Here is a 25,532-nt window from a genome sequence, read left to right as displayed (position 1 = left end):
ATTTAAAAAGCCGAAGTGGAAAACAAAAAAATCTAAGACAGAAAATTCAGAAATAACTGATTTGTCCAAGCACTCCTTTAAAGTTGTAGATATCCTGACAAACTGATATTCAATTTCCATGTCTAAAATCAAAACAAATGTGATATCCTGACTTTGAGTTTAAGGCTGTTTTTCAAAACCGCCTGCTACATACTACTGTACGTACAGCATACTACATACTGCGTTCAAAGGTAGTATGCAGTCTGTTCTGTTCTGTAGTATGCTGGGTCAGGAGTTGCTTGATTTCCGATTCGGAATGCGGAAGTAAAGAACAGCCAGCCGATAGAGAAACTGCTTCTTTAGGCATCCACTTATGATTTAAAAAGTCACAAAGTAGTTTATATGTAATTTAATACATTTAACAGGACATAAAAACGGAGTGCTCCCCTCAAAATAAAGAAGAGGAAAGAAAAAGCGGAACGAGTGCTGTGCATTGTGGGAAACAGTACGCAAGGGAGACTGGTCCGATGCATACTGAGACATTTTCCCAAATCAGTAAGACATCCGGGTAGTTTTGGCATAATGCAGATTTTGCTCTTGTTCGAATACTACACACTGAATTTTAGCCAAATCAGTACGTACTACTAGTATAGAAGGCGGTTTTGAAAACAGGCTGTGTCCAGCTCTGAATACTCTGGAGCCTACATTTCCCACAATGCAAAACTGTAGAGTCTACATGGAGTGTGCAAAAGTTGTGAAAGTAGCCTACAGGTCTGACGAGTTAAATCAATGCAGCGTTCATTCTAATGGCCAACAGGGGTCGACACCACTGGTTTCCAAAGAAGTCAGATTCTGTAGAACTCGAAGTCCTGGCATCATCACGCCTCCATACTTTCACATTAAACTTCAAAATGGCGTGATCTTGGTATCCAAGAATGTGATTTAATCTTACATTACACATGTAAACTCATACACCTCCGTCAAACCTCTGTTCTACCGCTGATGGAGGTTCAGATGGGACTTTCCTCCAAAGTTGCGCCTTCATGTGTTACACATGGCAGAGGTGCTTTTGTAAAGGTGTTCCTCCTGACTTTCCCAATCGATGTCTCAAGTCTTCTAAAATACAAAATGATGTTCATTCTGCAAATCACAGTCCCATTAAGATTAGAACATACCATGAAGAAAGGTGAACAAACTCTGAATGAAATACGGACACACCTTGCCAAACAATCTAGTTCTGGTGTTAGCAGATATCTTAACATTTAATAATCTTTCATGCTAATTAGCCCACCCCACCTGTCCAATTTGATACTTGCGGTTTGGAAAAAATACAAACAAAACTAGTGGCCCACAAAATGATTGCTGACATCTCAGTCGACTCGTCTTCAAAAATGCACATAGTTTTAGAGGTAGGCTGCATGTGTGAACGTAAACAGATTTTTCTGGATTTTTTCCTGCTGGCTTCCTAGTAAAATTTCAGAGTGAAGTCATGGTGAGCCGTGAGAATGCAGCAGGAAATATTCAGGAAAATTCAGTTTATTAGTGTGATGATCATGAGACTGGTGCAAACCAGAAGAGTAACGGGTTAAATAAAACATCCAGTGTTGAAGAATCACTGACGAGACAAGAACTGTACAGGGGTCTGCACATCTGTTTGTTAACATGAATGCAAACACTATCAGTATTTGTAGTCTCTGTCGTCGCTCTGTCCTCCATTCAAATCATCTTCCTTGATTCATCTCCCCCTCCGTCCACCTTGCCAGACAGGGGAGACTTCACGTTATGAGGGACATGTGTGGACAAGCAATTTTGGAAAATTTGGGGGCAGAGCTCCAGAAAAATGTAAGAAAATTTGAGGAGTGCATGTCTGAAGAGGCTTACTGTGCTTATATGACATATTCATTTTCTTGAGACAATACCTTCTAAGATCTGATGCAGCAAATACTTCATGTCAAAGGTTGTATCTGCTTTTGTATCAGAGACGTTTAGACGTAGCCTGTTTCTTTAAGTCTTATCTCTGTCTTCAGCCCTTAAAAAGTGAGGCCTGCGTGAAGTCTCGTAAAGCATCCATTAGACATCTCTAGGGAAACTTATTTAGAAGCGTAGTAGGATGTTCCCATATGGTTCAAAGTCACAATCCCACACATTCCCAGCGGAGAGATTCCTTGTGGTTTAAAGATATACAGCGTTTTCTCGAACACCTCTGCTTTTAATAGAATTCTTTTTTACATGAACCTGGTCTGATCCTCTGCAGAGGTATTTCAGAGGAACATTGGTCCTCTGACGTTGTTTACATAACCATGCTGAAGGTTGCGTATTGTACAGACCTTCTGGGAATGTTCGGAGGGCTAATGAAACAAAGCTGCATGTTTCTGGAACAATCTTTGAAGCTTAATAAGAAAGGTTTGGTCCCTTATGGAGAGGGGAGTGTTTACTGGCCTGAAGCTAAGACCTCAGTTTTAAAAACTTGACCCTACAAAATAAGATGTTTGCTGCCAAATCTGAGACCTGACCCGAGCATGGACACAAAACTTTACGCAACATAATCATGAAAACATAACATGAAACACTTTCACAGGACCCTGGGGGTGTTTTGAAACTAACAGAAGTCTATCTCTAAAGTTTAGAAAGTAATATAAACAAGGTAGAGACTTCCAACAAGAATTACCGTTAGCTACACACCAATTCAAAAAAAGCCGATCTTTAAAGCTGAAATAAACACGTTTACAGCCTGGTTAAAGAAAATTTGTTTAGTCTGAATAGCTCTTGATAGAGATTTCTAGATAGAGACTAGAATAGATTTTTCTCTCGGCATACACTGATCAGGGTTGAGTTTTTTTATAATGCAGCAGTTTAGAAGATATTAAGATAATGAGTTTTCCATAACAAGAGGCACATCTGACCTCCTTGACAGGCTGGAACACTGTAGCTGTTAGCGAGGAGGCTAAAGGACCGCCTCTTTACCTTACACTTGCTCAGCAGAAGTGATGTTGAGTTCAGCATTTCCAATTTTGCATGATCCGGCTCCAAAAACAGAGACTACGTCCATTTATTATACAGACTATGGTTGAAACCAGTAATGTAGATTTAAAACAATGCATCCTCCATGACCCCAGACAAATAGGACGTGTTTCAACAAGCCTTGGGGATTGGACAATCTTTGATGCAACTGTGACCCAATCGGTGAGTTAAAGTGTTTGCTTGATATCAAGTGTGAGATAAAAATGTCGTGATGAAATAGTAAAGTTACAAGTCTGAGTCTAAGCACCTTCAAGCATGCATCTCCAGAGTAGGCCTAACTAACCAAGCATAGCTAAGCATTGTGGAGCTGCTAGTCCAGCTCTATCATGGGGAGGTAAAACCCAAAACACATTCAGGATTTCGGGCATGAAGTTACATGCCTTTTCTTTATCATGAAGACCATTGCAATCTTTTTGTTGCAGCTTGCAAAAATGCTTACTGATTCCAGCTAGCTCACTTGAACTGCAGATATGAGATATGGAAACCAAACTGACCCAGACACGTTAAGCCTTGTCTAGCAAAAAGACAACTTTACTTAGTTAAGACCAAAAGTATCTTCTCTCCCGTGCTCTCAGTCTTAAAATTAAGCTAGCTTAAATGTGTCCTTAACCCGGGATGAAACTCATGACATGATATTTCTGATATGACACCCACATGTGTTGAATACTTGATTCTGATTGGCCGATACCCCGTAGCAAAGGTATGTTTTTTAGCAGAAGTAAGTGTTGACACACGTCAAATCAAATCAATCCACGAAAAGGAGACCGGCTCATTTGATCTGTGCCTGTTGACACTGTGGCAAAAACGTTAGCTTCATTAGCATTTACAATCCATAAAAAAAAAACATGGAGGATATTTTTGATAAATGTTTAATTTATGTTGAGAGCAGAAAAATGTAGATTTGTTGTAAATGGCTGACCAAAGAAAGGGAGGGAGATGAGAAAACTTGCAGGAGCTTGCAAAAGTTTCTAAAAAAATGTAAGACATTAAAGTCATAACAGAGCACATCTCAGGGTCTGCATACAAATATGAGAAATTAAATGCAGATTTCTAGTTGTGAAAAGTAATTTTGTTTTAACACAAAGGGGACGAAGACACGCCATCCCTGAAGTTAAAAATAAACCCTCGGCTGAGCACTGACAGAGTCTGCATACTGATTTATCACAGCTTTTACAACATGATGCACATTTCATATCTCCAGGGCAGAGAGCAAACCACACAGAGCTTCTTCATTCAGCTCTGCTCAGATGTTTGGTTTACACAATGCTAATTTATAGCAGCTGAGAAGTAGACCTCTTCGCCTCTTCTGCAGCCATGACTCCACAGAAAGAAGCAGATGGTTCAGTTTTCTCACACTCCAGTGAAGAGCAGACACAAACACAGAAAACCTGATCTGTGAGTAATACGTCACAAAGGTTTTAGTGATTAGTATTATTGGAAACATTAAAATGTGTTTGTGCTTAACGCTGAAATTTAAGAGGATTCTTTGAAAATTCATCAAAGAATCATTCAATAATTCATCCGGGTTGACCGCGTTTAGCCTGTGAGCGGTGATTATGAGACTAATTCAAAATAAACAATTCATATCGAACGCTCACAGTGATTAAATTCTCCTGTTTTCATCCTGTGAGCCTCAGAGCTGGAGCTGTTATTGATAATGTCTAATGGTTTTCATCCTCTGAGTCCGTCCTCGCTGTGCTGGTCTCCAGTGTCCCCCCCAGCTGGACACTCGTCCCCCACCGGTGGTGTTACCTTACCAGCAGATGGTGGCGAGTCGTCCCTTTGGGGGGGGGGGCAGCATCCCAACCCCCCTCTCCCCTTTTGGAAGCCTCCCACCAACAGCACAGCACAGCCAATCAGAGACGAGAGAGCCTCTAGTCAGACTGATGGTGGGATGAGAAGGAGGGGGACAGGATTTCTTGTTTGTTTGATTTTCATCGTTTGAATCGACTATCTTTAATATTATGCAGCTTTTTTAATTGTGCTACAGCCTCTATAAGAGTGACTTAATGCTGAACATTTCTCTCCAACACTTATTTTCTTTTATGATGATCTCCCTTAAATAGCCTCCAACGTCTCTTTAAAGTTTCCAGGTAAACTGATGCAAAGTGTGTTCAAAGGAAGAAGATAACTACATCATATACGCTGATTTCAAAACAGAAAACTCTGTTTCCTGTTTAATTTTGTTGTTCTTTCATTTGGAGGTTTTTCAAACAGCCTACTAAACTAACAATATGTACTGATTTGGCCAAAATGTAGAATGTAGTATGCAAACAAAAGCAAAATTCCCAGTATGCCAGAAGTACCCGAATGTCGAGCCGTTTCAGATCATTTCTTAGAATTCAGGGGACCAGCCTCCCCCACGCTTACTGTTCCAGTCTTCTTCATCTTTTTTTTGTTATTTATGGTGGGTAGCATTCCATCTTTAGGAGCTTTACTGCTAACTGTCTGTTACATTTACAGTGAAGTACAACAAGAGAAAAGCAGGTGAATCGTGTCATGTCCACTCTTTATAGAGTCGATACCAAGCGGCAATATCCGGTAACAAAATATGACGCCAGTGTTAAAATTTGCAGTTCATCGAGCATCCGCTTGAGGCTGGCTGCAGAAACACAGAAAACCGCAAACACACAAATTAAAAAAAGACGATCTTTGCTGCAGAAATAAACATGTTCACATCCTGGTTCAAAAAAAGGTTTAGGTCGGAATTGCTAATTTCTCTGTTGGCACATGCTATACTGGGGTGATTTTTTTTGCTCAAACGTGACACATTCAAAGGTCATTCAATACAACTCACCAAAAAATCAAAGCAGAGAAAAAAGTAAAATGGAAAAAAATGAAAATTCCCTCACTTACTCTTGCATACTTTAAGACGTGGTGTGTTGTCCACCCTCAAAGTGACACTGAGAAAACTTGCAGCATATCTCTGCAGCTTTCTGTATTTTAGTTCCAGTTCTGATCCTTTAAGTTGATGCTCTCCACTGCACGCTAAGTTTAGAGATTTGGTCGTCAGGATGTTAGGAGAACCTTAAAAGTTGTTGGCTGGCATGATGCAGCACCACACAACACTCTAACACAAGTTATTTACAGTCATCAGCATGAACTTGTGTTTGTTTGTGTCTCTGGATGTTGCTGTGCTCTGTTTGTCGACTGAGGGGAGACTTCAGAATGTGCAGCAAAAGCTCTCCTCAACAAATAAAAGAAAAGGTGGATAAAGGTCAGGTAAGGTATCTGCACTCTCCACTGAACTCCTGTCACACACACACACACACACACACACACACACACACACACACACACACACACACACACACACACACACACACACACACACACACACACTCACACAGAGCACAGTAAATCCCTCGGGCTCTTTGACTCCTGAAGTTTCTGTTAATGTGTTTCTGAGCCGAGCTGGTCACAACTTGTCTGTTTCACTCAGCTTCTCCTCTTTTCTGTGCGGCTCCACTCCGTCTTAACAATGACCACAGAGGATAAAACACACACACACAAATACACACACACACTACCACAGATCTGTCACAGTGGAGCTGTGGATGCAGTGGATACACAGAGACTGAATGCAGCAGACATCGTGCCTGCTGGCGCTGCACAAAAAGCAGCTTCTGAAAGGAAACTCCTGTAAATGTTTCGCTCTCTGTTCCTCCGTCCTGCAGCCAGATTAGAGATTTATCACACACGGTCACTCTGACCTGGCACGGAGCATGCTCAGTGTGTACGAGAGATAAAAAGTGTTATGGTAATTAATGTTTGTGTGAAAGCGAGAAACTTTTGTGACTGAAATAATATCTTTGGAGTTAAGAATGGAATCGTTTTGTGTCTAAGTTCAGTATTTAAATCAAATCTTTTACATACATTTTCCTTGCTTTGTTTTCTGAGCCCTCTAAATCTATAACACCTTTATACTTTAGGGATTTAAACTATAGTGATACAGGGATTCATATGAATACAGCAACACTTAAGAACGAAACTACTCAAAACTTTTGAGGAACTTTGATCCAAAAAATCTGGATTATCCTGATCCAGCAGAGGACCGGATTCAGTCCAAAAAGAAATAAGAAAAAGTTCAATTTGTCAATGAATAATAATTTTAAAAAGTAATAATAATTGTGACTACTTTTAAATGTTGTATTTTGGGGTTTTGATGCCTTCAGTCAGAAAACAGGACTGTGGATGGAGGAGTGGACAGGTAAGACAGGATGGAGGGTGACTAAGGTTCAAATTCAAACTTGCACATACCTATGAGTTAACCACGGGGTCTCCAGTTATTCTGCAGTGGTATAACTTATGTGACAAAGACAACAGGCTCAACATTTTTTCCTTAACTTATCCTTCAAATCATATCAATATCAAACATTTAAAGTTCCATTTAAAGCTGCTGTGAGGATAGTTTATTTGTGTGGATTTGGTGCCCCCTGTGGACAAAGTATATAGTACGATATCCAATTTAAAGCTTTGGTGGTCACTTGAAAAGATGGGATTAAATCAAACTGAATTACCTTACTGGAGATAGAAACAAAATGATATTTTAATCTTGATTAATTTGTCCAGATTAAAACTTTTTAACAGCTGAGTGCTGAGATATTGTAAGATCTGGGAGGTAGAACCTTCAGTTATCAGGCCCCTCTCCTTTGGAATCATCTACCAGTCAGGGTCCGGGAGGCAGACGCCCTCTCTACTTTTAAGTGTAGGCTTCAAACTTTCCTATTCCTACTCTCACTCTCTCTCTCTCTCTCTCTCTCTCTCTCTCTCTCTCTCTCTCTCTCTCTCTCTCTCCTTCTCCTCTATCCCTCTTTCCAACCCCAACTCGGTTGAGGCAGATGGCTGTCTAGCATGAGTCTGGTTCTGCTCGATGTCTTCCCGGATTACATATAAAAATCTGACAGCATCATCTGTCCAAGACTTCCAGAAATCACTCTTGCAAATATAAAACTCTCCTGATCCGACTTTGCATCTTATTCTGTCGGAGGCACAAAAAGAACATGGTCATGATTCAAAAGGTTGATGCTGATTGTCGGAAGGAGACTGGAGTGAGTGATGGTCTCACTGTAACAGAACATCTCCTCCCTGTGACTGAGTGCAGAGGGACATCAGTGAGACAGAGAACAAGAAGCTGTCTCCCTCTCATCAAACAACACACCAGATAACACAAACACTCTCCTGTAAAGCTGTCTCTCTGAACTGATGTCAGATCTGAGAGCAACACTTAAAATTTCCACTCAGTCGGAATGCATTTCTACATCTATGTTGTCTGCGTGCACGACATTTCACTTAGGAGCTGTGAGACAAATCTTTGACTTCAAAGCAGGAATAAAAAGCTAAGGGTGAACTTTCTGAACTTTCACACCCCTAAGAATGCAAACTTATTTATAACGTTTAGCCGTTATATGATAAAAACATATGCACTATAAAAAGCTGTACACATGTTAAATCTATCATTTTAACATTAGATCTAATGGGGTTTTCTTTTGCAGCCGGCCTCTAGTGGACACTCTGGGAACTGCAGGTTTTTGATATTCTAGAACTATTGCAGGGTGCAGCTTACGGCCAAATTCCACCAGATCCGTGTCCGGTCTGTCTCTGATTCGTCACAGCACCAGATCTGATAGGTTTCTATTCTAGTCAATGTGTTAACTTCCACTGGATCCGCTCCGTTGCATTCTGGCTGTGATCAGATCAGATACACATGGCTTCTATTTTTCGGATGCCGGAGCACAATACATCAATTAGCACAGAGCAGATGGAGCGGGACAGGAAGTCAGACATCAAAACAAAATGAAAACATCCGGTTAATTTTCAGAATAAAACACTCTGTGTTATCACCAGATCGTATTTGACTTAATTACAACAACAAACCGTCATGATGAGTGGAGCCAGGCTTTGAGTCATCAGGAGGTTTTCACTGGCCGATAAAGACAACATGGATGAGGAGAGGAGGAGGATATAAATTAATGCAGTAATTACTGCAGGAAAACCTCTGTCACATGACTCCAGCTGTTCGGCAGTCCTGCTCCGTGCTGTGTTCTGAAAACGCAACTGATGGGCATTGACGGACGAGAAAGCACAGAGCCGGACTACACACGGATCTGGTGGAAGCCCCATGTTAGTTTTGGCTTCACTTTGGGGGAGGTATCATGTACTTCATGCTACATGCTATGACTGCCTTGAGTTCTGGAAATACGAGGCACATAAGTCTCAAAGAGCAGCACAGTTTTTGCACATAACTGGAATCTGAAAATGTTTATCATTCCAAAGGCTCCCAGAAGTCTGCAAAAGCATCACATAACAGCACAATGGATGTCATCATAATAGTCGTGCAGTGACACAAAGTCCAACAGTCCTTGGTACATGTGGCCTAAATCTCTCCTGATTGTGTTGAACACTGTCATGATTGCAGATTTTGCAAAATACAAGTTGAAATCTGCAAAAATTGGAGAAATCACAAACAAATCGGTTCCCCTTCTTGGAGCGAGGACTTTTGCTATACTATTATTTAACTGGTCCAAACAGTTGCACAAGGTTCCTTGAATACTTACTAGTCCTTGAAAATATTTCTGCTGTGGTTATGAAGTATGAAATACACACATACAGGAAGTCGTCAAATAAATAAGGAAAAAAATCTGCTAAAATAGAGAAATAAACGCGTTTTTACAAGTCTACAAAACCTGCAAAAATTCACCAAAGCTTTATAAAATGTCCCAAACACACACTCATCTGGAAACTGCACACAAACACACACACGTGCACAGTCATGCATTATGTAACTCATTAATGTGGGGTATTTCTGCTCATTCTTCACTGTGTCAGTGGACTTTGCCCCAAGGCCTTTCCGTCTGGAGCCACTCTGCAAACAAGTCTGAAACAAGAAGAGAGGAAAAAACCCTGAGCTGACCATCGGAGACAATACGTGTGCTCTGATGACTACATGCATGTATAAAGGAGAACATGCTCCTGTCTTTGTTGAAAAGTCTGCATTCTTTTTTGTCTCTTTTCTAGATTCAAGCTGCAGATAAAAAAGTGAAAGTCTGAATGTTCTGCAATAAATCCGAAGTTTGAGGAGATGAAACCGTCTTTCCAACATCACCTTGACCCTTTAAACAGAGCTGTTCTTTTCTTTCATAGTTCCACTGGCGTGCCACAGTTTGAGGAAACACAGACATGCGGCCTGCTCAGTGTCAGCGCAGAGCGAGGACAACACGAATAAATCTCAGAGGAGCAGCAGAGAGAAGTTTGTCGTCGATTACATAGTTTGAATGCCTTTGACAGCAAACTAAATGAGATAATCTGTCCACAGCCTTCATTCTGTGGTGGAAGTTGAATTAGCTGCTGAGTGAATCCACGAAAAACAACTCTGGATTTGTTTATTTCAGACACACAGAGCGGCCTGAGAGTGTTTGAACACAGCAGATGAAAGAAGGGGTTGCTTCTGATGCTCCATATCCCTGAGAAAAGATGCAATTCCTGAACCCCTCACAGATGATGAGTATAAAATAAATCAGTTTCAAGAAAACGTGAATCCTTCTCCTGCTGAGACTCTCTGATTTATCAGACGATGCAGAGTTAGAAGAGATGAAAGTCTTAATGATGGAGTGAAAGCTTGACCTTCAGTTCAGACACTTTTTTACCAGTTTCTACTTTGAGGGAAAAATTGAAAAGAACTCAGGAATGGAGGCGTGTTTCATTTACATGCAGAGATATTAAACACTTTATGATGAAGACTATGACATGTCTGACTGCTGAGGAGTTTTCAAGGCAGCTTCCAATAGGCTAGGAGATTTAAAACAAAATAACACTCTGACAGCTGATGTAATGACCTCGTAAGCTGGAATAATGGTCTAGATTTGGGGGGTGGAGCCTGCAATGCTGAAAATTTCTGATCGGTAGAGTACCCGCCATGTTTTTATTTCGCACACCTGTGATTCACTTGGTTTAATAACTCCTTCCTACCCAGCTCTTTTACTGACCATCCAGCTTGATTCTGATTGGTATAAACCCCTTGACAACAGTTATTAACTTTCACTAACATAAGCAACACCAGAGGCAAACTGATCACACGTCATGTCAAATCAATCCGTGGAAAAGAGACATTTTCATATTGGATCCTGTCCAGCAATACTATCAACGAGCGGAGCAGGTGAGAGAAACTTTAAGTTATCTCTACAAAGAAACTTAAACCATGATCGGTGATGATGATAGCAGGAGCAGGGTTCAAAGTTGTGACATTTGCCTCGTTTATGTTCAAAGGTGTGTGAACCGCAGAGCTCAGAGAAGGAGAGCTGGAAGAGGACAGTTTGTTGTGATTTTTTTCTATATTCATCTCTTTTCATTTTTGATGCCAACACTCTTTGAACAAGTGATATCATCTCATGTGTCTGTTTTTACATCAACCATGGGTGCTATCTAAACATCTGTTTCAGAACTACTAAAGTACATTAAGTTGGAGTCCATTAATCAATTTATGATGTAATTTGCACAAATTCAACATCTCTCTGCTTCTCTTTTCAGTCATTTCAGTGTGCACACATCCCTGCAGACTCATGCCCTAATATGGACAGTAAAGGGGCGTTGCATTCATCAGTTTAAGAACACAGGGGGTGACAATTCTGCAGTTTAAGAACAGCTTCATGAACCTGCTGTAGACTTTTCTTCAGAAAACATTGAATACAATTCTGATGAAGATGTTTGTGAATGAGCCCCAGTGTATTTTTCTCCAACATACTTTCTGGAAGATCAGAGTGTGAACTGAAGACAAAGTTTGCATGAACTTATAACTTCAGTGCACAAAGATCTGAAACCTCAGCAGGAAACAAACTGCACTTTGGGTAACTTTGAAACGAGGTAAGAGGGTCACTGTGTTCCTGCGTTAAAGAGGAACAAACATTTGGATCCACTCTCCTGACCTCCTGCTGAAGTCCTGCAGCCCGGAACTTTGATTCGTTTATTCACTGGATTCGTTTCCGTTTGTTTTGAGACTCATCTGTTTGTTGAAGTTGAGCTTCTTTGTTTGCTCTGGGATTTTTTGGACGTTCAGCATAATTTCCAATTTAAACCAAACACAACACAAACTTGAGTTTGGAACACGAATATGTACAAAAACAATGCCGTCCTAGCAACCCTGCGTCTCCCAGAGGACTTTGGCTTGGCACTTCAAAACTGGGAACGCTCTAAGTTCCCTGTTATCTCTCCATTCTGAAAGATGCTTCAGCCTCAATAACGCTCAGATTTATGATAGTTTCCAGTCATAAAAAGCAGAGTAACTATAGATGATCCCTTCTGTCTGTTTGTAAGGTGCTGCAGAGATCCCTCCTCTGGTTTCACTGCAGTGTTTGTCGCTGAGCTCATTTTAAACTTGGTCAGGTAATCTCAGAGAACAGCTGTTGCTACGTTTCTTTCCCTAATTTGGGAGGAAAATGATGTTTCTTCTTCTTCTGTGGTTAATGTGGAAACATGATGATGTAAACTCCTGGAGGGATATTCGGTAAGGAATGGAGACAGATGTGATTATTAAAGTGAGCGTGTACTGTAGATGTACCTGCCAGACGCTGAGGTTTGCTGTGTCTGTAGTCCTTAGAAACATTCCTACAGAAATAATGACAGAGCTCGTCCGTCACAGGACGACGACCTGATGTCCAGACGACAATAAACCGGAAAAGTAAAATCCTTTACAGTCTCATATTTGATCCAATATTTTAATGTCTCATTGGAACGAATGAGGAGAGCTCAGACTTTAAGAACCAAATGCTTCCCCTTTAATACTCTTTATAAGAAGCAGACATCACCTCCCTGAAGTCACAATTGGGATTGCAGACTTTGTTTTTAAGCCACAGACAGTAAAAACATGGACATCGTGTCAGTGATGTCACCAAGCGATGGTGTCATCACACTGGAAATGTGGACTCTAACCAACCTCTGATCATCTAGAAACAGGCACAGGGGCGGAGCTGAGGCTTTAAGCCACCTGTCAGATGACTAACCACACCCCTAAATATGCAAATATATGCATAACCCTAACTTAGCCATATAATCAAAGCAGGTAAGTTACAGCCTGATGCTGAGCTTGGTGAATAAAGAAACGGGATAAAGAGACCAGAGCTGTCGTTTTCACAACGCAGCACGGAGCAGAACCGCTGTGCAGCTGGAGTCATGTGACCGAGGTTTTCCCACGGTATTCACTGAATCAAGGTTTGTCCTCCTCTCCTCATCCATGTTGTCTTTATGGTCCTCTGAAAACCTCTGACCTGTTGACTCCAGGCCTGGCTCCGCTCATCATGACAGTTTGTTGTTGTAGTTAAGTGAAATAGGATCTGGTGATAACACAGAGTGTTTTATTCTGAAAATTAACCGGATGTTTTCATTTTATTTTGGTCCCTGACTTCCTGTCCCGCTCCATCTGCTCCATTGAGATTGATGCATCGTGCTCTAGCATCCAGCAAAGATAGAAGTCTTGCATACCAGACACGGATCTGGTGGAATTTGGTCGTCAGACAAGGAGGATAGTCGAATGGAAGATGGGCTGGTAGCAGCAACAACAAACAGAGACCTATGCATTTATATCAATTCCATGTGCAACAAATGTCCACCAACATTTACCATGTGGGCCTCTGGAAGAGTTGGGGTGAAAATTTCGCTCAAAATGAAAACAGTATTTTGAACTGGCTCTTGAAAAGAAACAAAGCAATAATATTCGTTTCTTTTAAAAAGCGTTGACGTTTCCAACACTCAGCTGTCATCTTAATCTATTTTTGAGCACTTTAACATTTGTTGTGGTTTCAAAAGAGCACGATGATGTAAAACCTCAGATTAAGAAATGGAAAAATGTGTGGTGTTATTACAGAAGTGCTGATTCATCTCACCTCACCATCAGACTATGACCAACCTGAGTCACCAAGCTATGAACACACACTCACACAGAGCGGGAAATGATACATTACCTGGCATGTTTTTTTTTCATGGATGGAAAGTTTTGGATGAAAAATATTAAAAATTGATTTAATATGAAAGCGCTCAATTTTCAAAGTAAAAAAGGGAATTAAAAAAATTTAAGTTGGTAGGAGAGAGGACAACTCTACCTGAAAGTGACACCAGGTGTGCTGGTTTGTGGGAGTGTGTGTTTGTGTTAGCATGGAAAAATAATCCTGTGGAAACACCAAGGGGAAAAAAATCTGTGTTGAGTGGAAACAAACTCATTAGAGCTCTCTCTCTCTCTCTCTCTCTCTCTCTCTCTCTGTCTCTCTCTCTGTGTGTGTGTGTGTGTGTGTGTGTGTGTGTGTGTGTGTGTGTGTGTGTGTGTGTGTGTGTGTGTGTGTGTGTGTGTGTGTGTGTGTTTGTGTGTGATGCCCCAGGGTTGAGCTCAGATGGTGTTTGCTCTCTAACCTACACACACATGTAAGTCCCATGATGCTCTTATGTCCGTGCGGGTCTGATCGCTCCGCTCCCTGGTCAATAATTACAGAGGTCACGTCACGGAGAGGAGGCTCAGAGCAGGTGGGAGTCACCTGTTCTGAAGTCAGCACAGGTACACTGTGGTCTTAATAGAGTTCGAGTTTTAAAAAATATATCTTATTTGTTCACGTTCACTGGAGATAAAAATAAAGCTACCAAGATTATTTGAACAAATCTGAACTTTGGCGACCACTGGTGGCAGCATTACAAACTCCAAGAAGACAAATATTCTACCTGCTGTGTCTCCTTTTTTTAAAAAAAAAACTTAAAATGATCAACTTTTAACACGTCAGACTCTTAAGTTCTCCTCAACTCTTTATGGGGGTTAAAGAAAAAGCTAATATTTCTGTATTAGTAGGTTTTTAACATCCACTTGTGCCATAACAAACAAAACTAAAAAGGGCGTGACTTCCTGTGAAAATCCAAAAATATTTAACATTTTCTAAAGTTGAAAAAGTGGGAAAAGTAAAGTGTTAAAATTTGATGAAATTAAAAAGTTGAAAGGATAATTGTTGAGAGCACTTCGGCAGCCTACTTGCAGTACCCTCACAGCCCACCGGGGGGGCATTTACCACACATAAGGAATCATTGTTAAAAACGTCCTAATGAGTGTTTCATTTGACTTCTTCTTTTAAATCACTTTTCCTTTATAGTTAGCTTTAGTTTATGACATCCCTGAATCTTATTTATTCAGTTTTGGCCATGTTTTTTTTTTTATCATGTCGTTGGTATTTGCTGAGATCTGCAGTGGGAGGATCCCACAGATTTAGAAACATGGTACAATGGTCAAACTGGAGGGAAGCATAACTGAATTTTTTGTGCTGAATAGCTGTTTCTACAGTTGAAGCCGTGAACTGTAAAACATGGATGTACTCTCAGTTTTGAAGCTCAGCGATAGTGGCTGCAGTGTTGGAAACACGACCTGACTTTTATCTTAATGGATGGGTCATAAAAAATGTTTTCGATAAATGAGCCAAACCCAGAAACATTTTTGAGCCCGACTGTAGACATGTTTATTACCCACAACATGTAAACATTAGCATTTCAACATGGGGCCTAATGGGGCTTCCTTGACTTTTGTAGCCAGCATCCAGTGGACACTTGAGGAACTGCAATTCTTTGAATTGAATTTGAATTTCCGCATCGCCTTCATTATTCATCATCAGAAGTTGCTGCTGGTTGTAGCATGGGTCAGAGCCAAACCAAAAATGTGTATCTCCAGTTTTATCAATTTAATTATCAACTATTTATGCAAACTACTATACGTACCTCATGTGCAGTACAAATATCTGAAAACTATTGTGCATAAACTGTTCTAATAAATCAGTGTGAGCAGAATCATGAAGCACCTTTCAGGCTGACATGATCTACTAACTAAACAGATTAAAGTTACATATTAACTACTATTGATAATTTGTAGAAATGTGTGTTAACATTTGTACTTCTGGTTCAGAGATATCAAGGGGAAGGTGTCACTGATATCAGGTAGTTGTGAATTTTATCTTCTAGTAAGCTCTGAAACAGGCAGATAATCAGTCAGGTCACCGAGAGAGGGACTGAACTTCAGTCTGTAAAGCAGAGAGCAAGAACAGACCTTTGACAGAGACACGTTTTACTACTGAGGACAAGAGTTACACCAGTGTTACACATCAGTCTGAGGATATATATATTTTTAATAATCCTCCAATCGACTGAAATCATTCGCTCAAACATATCTCCATCCAGTAATCCTTTCATCTTTCAATTTTAAGACACCTTTAGAATTATTTAAGGCTTAAGGATGATGTAAAAAAGTGTTTGATCTATGATTGGCAGAGTGATAATCCAGAGGAATCTCGGAATCACATTAAATGAACCATCCTGTCAACAAATACGTAGTCCTAATAAAACCCTCAATATAATATGAATGGCTCTGAATGTGAAATCATTCTAAAATAAAACTCTGCTTTGTTGTGAAAACTCCTTCCCGGTCACCCAGAGTAAATCCCAGTGTTCGCCTCGTTTTGGTGATCTTTTATTAGAGGAAAATAAACACCCCTGCACTCTGTTCCCTCAGTGAGCCCCTGTGCTTCTCGTCTGCTTTTCTAACCGGATTAGCGGCAGTGTAGCAGCCTGCAGATGAATAGCCGGGAGTAGGTGTTAGGTAATGGGTTGGGAATAGAGCGAGTGCTGCGTATCAATCAGAATCATCCCTGCACAGGGAGGTCTGCTCTGTATGCTGACAGTCAGCCGGGTGGTAGACGGCTGAAGAGGGTGAGCTGGCAGAGAGTACGAAAAAGAGGAGAAGGAGGACCAGATGTTCAGTTACTCGTGTTTTCAGGTGAAACTTTATATGAGAGAGAGTTTAGTTCCAATAGAAAGTGCAGAGTTAGATGTAATAGCATACAGAACCATAAGATACGACGCAAAACAATACAATAGTATACGAATAGAATAGGATATGATATCATATCATAAGAAACAGTACAATGTAATATGATATGGAATGGTATGATGATACGGTATATTGTGATTCATTATGATACAGAACAATATGAAACTGTACAAAAAAATAGAAGCTATACGATGTGATCTGATGGAATACAATATGACGGTATGCATTGGGATACAATACAATGCAATGTCATACAATGCGACGCAATACATTGTGATACGATTCTATGTAATTCAATGGGCTGCGAATTCAGTACGGTATGATGCGACAGAATACATTACAACACAACAAGATAAGATACTTTCATTGATCGCCAGTTGGGGGAAATAATTTTGTTACAGCAGCTTACAACAAAAGATACAACAAGATTCAATACTATACAATCCAATTAGACAAGACGCGATATAATGTGATATGATGTGATATGACATGATATGATGTGATAAGATACAATACAATATGGTGCTATACAATATGATACGTAATATAATAGAATACAATGTGGCACAATGTGATAATATCAAGCAGCAACTTCCGGTCTCAAAATATGAAGCCCACGCAGAAGTGTTATAAACTGCAATTCATCGAGAATCCGCTTGAGGCTGGCTGCAGAAACACCGGAAACCACATACACACCAATTCAAAAAAGACGATCTTTACAGCAGAAATAAACATGTTCACAGCCTGGTTCAAAAAACGGCTTCAGTCCGAAGAGCTTGATTCTCTTTCAGCACACACTGTACGGGGGGTGCATTTTTTTCTAACGTGACAGTTCAGAAGATATTAAGATTAAGAGTTTTGCCCAAATAAGGACATGACTGACTTGACTGACAGGCGGGAACACTGTAGCTGTTGGCTAGGAGGCTCAAACCCCGCCTCTTTACCTCACACTATGTTTGGTTGAGGTCAGCATTAACAATATGGCTCCCACCTGTATACGATGTGATACAATGTGACGCAACCAAGGGAGAGGTTCCGGTGGCTGGTGGTGAGGCTTTCAGCAGTGTGTCTGCCCCCTGGTGGCTGGCTGCATTATAGGTCAAAAAATCTGTCTACTCCATTCATTTGAATGGGGGAGCAGTCAAACTTTAAAAAGTAAATACACGTTGTACGAATGTTTCTCACATCCGTATGCTGTGGTGATATGTAGTTAGTATTTGACTGTTTTGTGTCCAAGTCCTCTTTTTCCTGAAAAGTTTCTTTTTCGTTAGTTATTAGAGTTTAAAAAATGGGGTTTTACTTCCTGGTTTGATTCACAGCCACCGTAGAGTGAAACTTCAAAGGACACACAGCGTCTTGTGACGTCACGCTGTAGGGCGGAGGTTATTACAGTGGCCGCACAGGCTCTGGCTGCACAATGGCGGCGCCCAGGAGAGGGATTTTTTGGCTTCAGAACCGCACAACGGGAAGAGGCGGAGCAGCGGTGCCCATTTTTATTTACAGTCTATGGACGCAACACGATACAATATGATTTGATACAATGCGATGATACACAATGCGATGCGATACGATGCGATACAATAGACCATGACTAAATGAACGGAAAAGTTTTCTTGGATTTAAAGTTTAACACATTTAGCCGCCTCCAGAGAAACATTAACAAAAAGCTCACCTCTAGACAAATCTAGAAACCTTCATCCAAACTATCCCCCCCTTCTAATGCTGCCCTTCAACTCCCAGATTCTGTCATATATTCAAAAAGTACTAACATTTCTAAGGTGTTCTATTTTCAGACCTGAATATCTGTTTAAATCAGTAATTTAAAGACCATGGGCTTGTTAGGAGAGATGAACGAGTCACTGTGACACCACCCGTAGACTCCTGTATGTAAGCTGTGGTTTACAAAATGAACATCATGCTATATTGGAGAAGAGTTGAAACTACAGATTGAAAGAAACTTGGTGGGGAAATTGGTACTGAGGGAATAAATGGATTTGAAGTCTGTCAGATTCTTAAGGAGTGGACTTCATTTTGGAACCATAAGAGTCGCCCCCTGCTGGCCACTAGAATAAAAACGTTTTAAAGAACTTCTGCATTGGATTTACTTTAAAACCAAGAAGCAATATCCCAGAATATACATTCAATGTTCTGTGTCCACGTTTATTTTCAACATAACTCCATCAGATTTGATCTGAACCAGGCGTTTCAAACCAGGTTCTACTCCACTACAGTGTGCTCACAGTTTATAGAGACGTAAACACGGCTGTTTGGACATATACTCAGAGAGTGAGGAGCTTATAAAAGGCCTAGTTTATCTTTTTGAACTCTGAGCACACTAGTGGAAAACTCTTATTATCAGTGATATACAGCAGGTGTGAGCGAGCGGCCAAGCTCCGGTCCAGTTTCAAATAAGCGGTCAAATAATTCACCTCCCCTCTGCGGACCTGATTCTGTTTATATTCTCACATTTGCAGATTTATCGAGTCAATTTCCCCGCTTGCATAAACGCTGAGGCGCCGGCTGGCTGACTCTTCACCTCTGCGGCGGAAATGTGTCCTAGATTCTGCACATTAGCCAGCTGGTCAGGCTTTGTGCTGACACTAAAGCTCCTGATGGGGACCGTGGAGGACACAGTGTGTTTCAGACACGAGCTCTGCAGAGGTGTTAAGGTACGAGACAAGCGTGAAAACTCAATCCTTGTCCTCTTGAGTATCGATCTCAAGACGAGGATGAAAATCAGTACCTCTGAGTGGTTTCGTGTTCAGTCTGCCACATTTGTTGGACATCTCAATGAGCTAAATGAAGCATAAAACAGCTTCTCCACATCTGCTCTCTCCATTACGCCCCCTCCTCTGCTGTTCTGCCGCATCTCATCTCAATATTTGAGTCTTATTTTTAACCCAAGCATGGCTTTGAATAACTCGCATCCTGAAATGGAAATTTTCAGATACACACAATGGGAACTTGGCTTTATCACTGTCATCCCGAGAGGGAATAAGTGACTCATGTAACCTCAAAAAGAAACAACTGCAGACACATCATGAGGAGAAAACAGGGAAAGGACGGAGAGGAGAGAAAGACAACAAAGAGAAGCAAACACCAAACATAGATTTATGCACACACTTTCCCCAAACACGTCCCTCTGTACGCACATCTTTGATCTCACTGCGTTTTTTCATTTTCATTATGTAATCGTTATTCGTGGAGTGATGAAAAGCACATGTCCTTTGCTTACATGTTCCCATTATAAAGCAATAACTTTCAAGCGGGACCCGCAGGCCTAATCCAAATCTTGCAAAAGAGCAGGGCCATTAATCAAAGCGTTACACCCTGAAGGGTTTTCTCCCGCAAGAGACAGAGCAAATATAACTCTGTGTAAACAGACAGTGTTTATATCCAATCAGAGGTCAGAAATGCAGCGAGGCCTTCATCACTGCAGAAGCACATCAGTAACAGAAATGTGTGCACGTTATTGTTTTTTGCCACCTGTGGGTAAAGTGTGCCAAAATAAAAAAGATTGAATACTTGAAGCCAAAGCATAATTATCTGAGTTGCACTTCCGGTAATGGCCACTAGAGGTTGAATGCAAAAGAGACCTCCATGTTTGAATTTACAGTAGATATAAACATGTTTTGGCCTTGGACCAAAAGTATTTTTGTTCTCTTTAGGTCGTATATCAGCTTTGACTTTACGAGGGAAGAACTTTTATATAACTCACCTGTTTACATCCAGCTTAAAGGCCTGTGTCTACTGACGTTGTCTGCAGCAACGGCAGCTCATATTTACCACACAAAACCCAGGCAGTTCAGCATTTCAGCACTCAATATTTTTGGCACAAGTTGATTTTTTTTGTTGCGGCCCTCTGAAGAAAATATTTAAAGTTCTATTAAGCGCCCCGCTCACCGACACTTCTCCCAAGCTAGCCAACTTCAGACTTTAGAGATTGTCTCTTTCAACCACAACGTCGGAGGAGGAACTTCTTTAAAACTATGTCTCCGATCCGTCACAGCACCGGATCTGATAGGTTTCTATTCTAGTCGATGTGTTAACTTCCACTGGATCCGCTCCACTGTGTTCCGGCTGCTTCTCTGATCCGGCAGGTCGGGGCTCTCCGGATCAGAGACGCAAGACTTCTATGCTTGCCGGATGCCAAAGCACAATGCAGCAATCTCAACAGAGCAGATGGAGCGGGACAGGAAGTCAGGGACCAAAATAAAATGAAAACATCCGGTTAATTTTCAGAATAAAACACTCTGTGTTATCACCAGATCGTATTTCACTTAACTACAACAACAAACAGTCATGATGAGCGGAGCCAGGCCTGGAGTCAACAGGTCAGAGGTTTTCAGAGGAAGATAAAGACAACTTGGCTAAGGAGAGGAGGAGGATAAGGTTGATTCAGTAAATATCGGACCAGAGTGCATGGGGGCGGACCGCAGGGGATTGGAGACGGACTAGACATGGATATGGGGAAGTCTGATGTAAGTGTCTGTAAGAAGCACCCTGAGACTGAGGTCATGGGATCCTGGGTGGGTATTTCAAGAGAAAACACTAGTAGATAGTCACCTGGAACTATCTAACGATCAATCGAATAGTTACAAGTTAATGAATATTCTAGTGGACACAGGCCTTAGGAGTTCTGCATAACTGGGGGTGTGGCCTCTTTGAGTGACAGAGCTGCAGAATAGGCCAACCTCCTGCCTTTCTTGAGCTTCATCATTTGGTAAAAATTCAGTCATTTCTGTCCGTAAAGTTAAGATTGCATAACCCGAAAAACAAAATTCAAGAGTTCAAAAACCAAAGAGGAACGCAGTATTGGCTTGGTCCTCTTCATGTTTACAGTTTTTGACGTCCAGCTACTCGTGGGAGGAATGTTTCTCTCTTTAGCAGCTAAATGATCCGTCATGTTTACGACTCCAAGTGAATGCCAAGAATGCGCAGTGTCTGCTGGACATCTATCAGTCTACTTTATAAGGTGACTGTTGTGTTGCACTGCCTCCAAGTGGCCACAAAGGTATATCTAACCAGGTTAGTTAAAACAAATAAAGTATTTAAAATCAGAGTTACTTCAGAGACATTCAACTGCATGTCTAGGATGTATTTTGTGATCATGAAATTAGAATCTGTAGCCCTGCAGAGAGCATTAACAGCACGCTTTTGTGTTTCTGGATGCTAATATCTCTAACTTTAATGGCTTGTTGTTTCCTTTTTTCAGCAATTAGTTGAACATTTAGTCTGCCTGCTGCTGAGTTCTAAAACGAGGCAAAGCACAGTGAGCAAAAACTCTGCAGGTGTGGAACCAAAATAATGAGCTGAAAGACTCTAAACCACAACATCAGTTAAAGGAGAGCTGTGACATTTGGTGATGTTTTTCTGTGGATGCATTATGTTAAATTTCAGATATCAGGTCACATTTGATCCATTGAACATATATTTGATATAAGCTGGAGTAGCTTTAAGCCTCAGACTGTTCTGTCCTGTCACTGGTAACTGCAGAGCTTTCAGTCAGTTCAAAACGAAGCAAATTCAAAGTAAGCTTTTGGACTTCTGATGTAAGAATGAGGATTTACTTATAATATTTTCCAGAGATTTAACAGCCTCGCTTCATTTCCCACTAAACCTCTAATTCCTCCACCGTGCACACATCAAGACTCTGAGCTAAACCAGGCCTGCGTGCTACATGCCATCCACTTCCCCACATCATTTAAAGAGAACTCTGCAAATAAACATCTCTGATCCTCTGTGGTGAAAACAAAGCGAAAAAGGCCCCTCCAGATATTTACGCTGTTCTGATCTGCGGGCCAGATTACAGAACGAGGAGCGAGAGCACAGAAGAGGAGAAGAAAAGAGGCCTTATATAGTCAGCTAACTCATCTTCCAGCTCAGGTGGCCAACAACCCGGGGTACTGATTAACAAAAGTGGTAAAATAATTTTTTACGTGAATAGAAGTAGAGATGTTCGTGTAGTTAGAGACTCTGGCAAAAGTAGAGATCCTCAGTTTATGAAACATACTCAAAGAACACAAGTAGAAGCGACTCCAATCTTTGAACCAATCAGACAGCCTCAACACTCGCCAACTTGCCGGTCATTCTGGTATAGTACTTGTTCGCCATAAAAAATTCTATCCATGACTTCCTTTAACCCTCCTCCAAACATGTCTGCAAAGTAAACGCCGTAATTTCTGAGTTCATTATATCCTCTTGAGCAGCGCCTCACTGTAAATATTAAGAATTCAGTGGTATTAAACGGAAACTGATGTTCTTGTGATTAACGGGTCTTAAGTTTGCTGAAATAACAACATCATGATGCAGATTAGTCAAAAGTCAAAAGTCAAGCTTTGTCAGGTCTGTCCTCAAGAGGAGAAGAAAACTATATTAACAATATTTGTTTGTTGAATGGAGGTCTAGGAAAGAGGATCAGAGACACTGATGTTCTTTTAGGTCTGACCTTCACGGAATGTTCCATTTGTTCTCAGAATTCTAGAACACCTGCTGTTGCTCTCTATACAGACAGTTTTTCCTGCAGACACCAAAGCCTATTCACATCTGATTGTTCAACACTACTTCAACTATAAACATACTTTTTGTACTTACTTCAGATAAAATTACATTACAATATAATATAAATAATGAACACAAGCTTAGCTTCAAAGATGAACCAGCAGGAAAGGAAACGTGATGCTGCTCTGAATCTGCTCTGAGAACACCGGGCATGTTGACTCTTTAGCTTTCATGCATCAATCCAGCTTTAAATCTTTTTTAGTTTGTTTGTTTGTCATACAATTTCATGTTGTATGCAACGTGATATGGACAGACATAGCCAATCAGGCTGAAATTGAACTTGAAGTAGGGAAGGTAGCCCAGAAAAGACACAAAAAATTAACTAAATTCTGTACAAATTCAATTAAATTGGATCAGTTTATTATATTGGTTTAATTTTTTTAAGTCTTTATTTCCTCTTGCTACGTTTTGTTGCTCTTACTCTTCTTTCACTCCGTCTTCGCTGTGCACTTGTAATGTCTCGAAGCACCTGTCGAGGTTTGGGTACTTTTCTGTTGCCTGATTCGTTTTTCTTAGTTTGTCAAAGCCCTTTTTAAACTTTTAATGTTGTAAAGATTAAGTTATTGTTATGCAAACTTATTATTATTGCTCTAAAATGCATTAAAGCTTAAGTAACAAGCCTGTTTTGAGGTGAAAGGTATAGGAAGTTTTCAGAAAAAGTTCACAAAAATAAGATAAATACTATCTAGCAGATTTCAAATACAGGTTGAGTGCAGATATATCAAAACTCTACTTAGATAACTGAAAAATATAAAAGCTGCAGTCTTCGGGTGGAAAAGCATGGGGAGTGGTGATAAAAATAGATTTTTTAAAATGCAGCATTATGCAAAATAGAAACTAATCTGTGTCAAAAAGGTGAAAAAGAAACTGAAATCACGTGTGACAGAACAACAGACAAATACACACAACACTGACCGGTCTGCAGGCCAAAGTCTCTGCTCCCCTCAGCTGACCCAACATATCCCAACAGTCCAGTCTTCAAGAAACAGGAGGTCAAAGGTGAGAATCCCTGGAACCGGATCAGATTCAGCCTACGAGTCCCATGACCTCGATGGGACTGGTGCCTCATGAAGCTGGACTGTGGGATCTAAGCCGACTTTTTTTATGTAACTGTGACGGTGTGAGTTTGTTTATATTTGCCCCTGTGGGCGGCACATGAAGAATCACCCGGGGGGAGGAGGGGTGCCAAAGTGTGAGAGTTAACACGCTCAGTATGACACGAATGGAGGGAAAGAGAGGCTTTGTTGGATATTTTTTCAGCATCAGTCCTCGCTAAGTTTTGGTTTTTAAATATGCCAGCAACGATTTTCTTTCTGTGCGGCGTGAAGTCTCACTCAGAAGGAATTACGCTCTGATTGTTCTATCATGCCGCCAATTACAGTAACAAGTCTGCTCAAAAACACACAAACTTTTGTTTCGTCACTCTCCCTCACACTAAGGAAACTAGAAACACACACACACACACACACACACACACACACGCACAGGAAACTCCATCATGGATAGCTGTGGTTGCGGTCTGTCTATTTCAACAGCCCCCATCCTCGCTCAAGTTTCGTACTCACCCCATGGCCGCGCTGGAAATTAGTCCTTCTGGCTCTGTACGGCGACCTCAGCCTTCACACTCATCCACACACACTGATGGAGTCCAATAAGGGGGTTTCCTCCTCTGGTTTCTCCCCCTTTGTTTTCACCCCCTCTCCCTCCTCTCGTCTGGGTTTAGCTCTATCCTTTTTTGGAACTGAAGCAGGGAAGAGAAAATAAAAAGCTGTGTTAGAAAGTGAGAGGGGAAAGCATAGACGGGATCATAATAATTGCTCCTCAAATCCCACTCCAGGGATCCTTCCAGCCCCAAGTGATACAACACTCTTCCTCCAATCATCCCTCCTTTCCCCCGTCCCTCCTCCTCCTCAGGCTTGGAGACTGTGCAGGCCTGCAGGGACGCCGTCCCAACTGGGACATGCCCCTCTGCCCCAGTGTCTTCCCCTTCTTTATCATCATATCTTTATTTCCCCAAATGTATAACACTTGTGCACCTCTTGCAAACCTGCTTTTGATGATAGATTCATCAAAATCCCAGGGTCAGTCTATTTTCCAGCTCTGCCAACAACTTAACATCACTCACCTTGTATCC

The 25,532-nt window shown here is 41.0% G+C and overlaps 1 protein-coding gene across 2 annotated transcripts in view; it reads right to left on the bottom strand.

The window, feature by feature from the left end:
• Nucleotides 1-25,269, bottom strand: part of pde5ab (phosphodiesterase 5A, cGMP-specific, b) — an 82,801-nt gene extending 57,532 nt beyond the window's left edge. The window contains exon 1 of one of the 2 annotated variants that reach the window (XM_034676533.1): nt 24,964-25,269. In XM_034676533.1, coding sequence (XP_034532424.1) covers nt 24,964-24,968 — 5 coding nt within the window. In that variant the 5' untranslated portion in view covers nt 24,969-25,269. The remainder of the gene's footprint in view (nt 1-24,963) is intronic. The other variant, XM_034676534.1, reaches the window with a different exon arrangement.
• Nucleotides 25,270-25,532: the final 263 nt, after the last annotated feature.

The sequence above is a fragment of the Notolabrus celidotus genome, chromosome 23 (genome assembly GCF_009762535.1).
Source record: "Notolabrus celidotus isolate fNotCel1 chromosome 23, fNotCel1.pri, whole genome shotgun sequence".
Lineage (NCBI taxonomy): Eukaryota > Metazoa > Chordata > Actinopteri > Labriformes > Labridae > Notolabrus > Notolabrus celidotus.
Note: the sequence above shows the minus strand (reverse complement) of the source record. Positions and strands in the feature narration are given on the sequence as shown.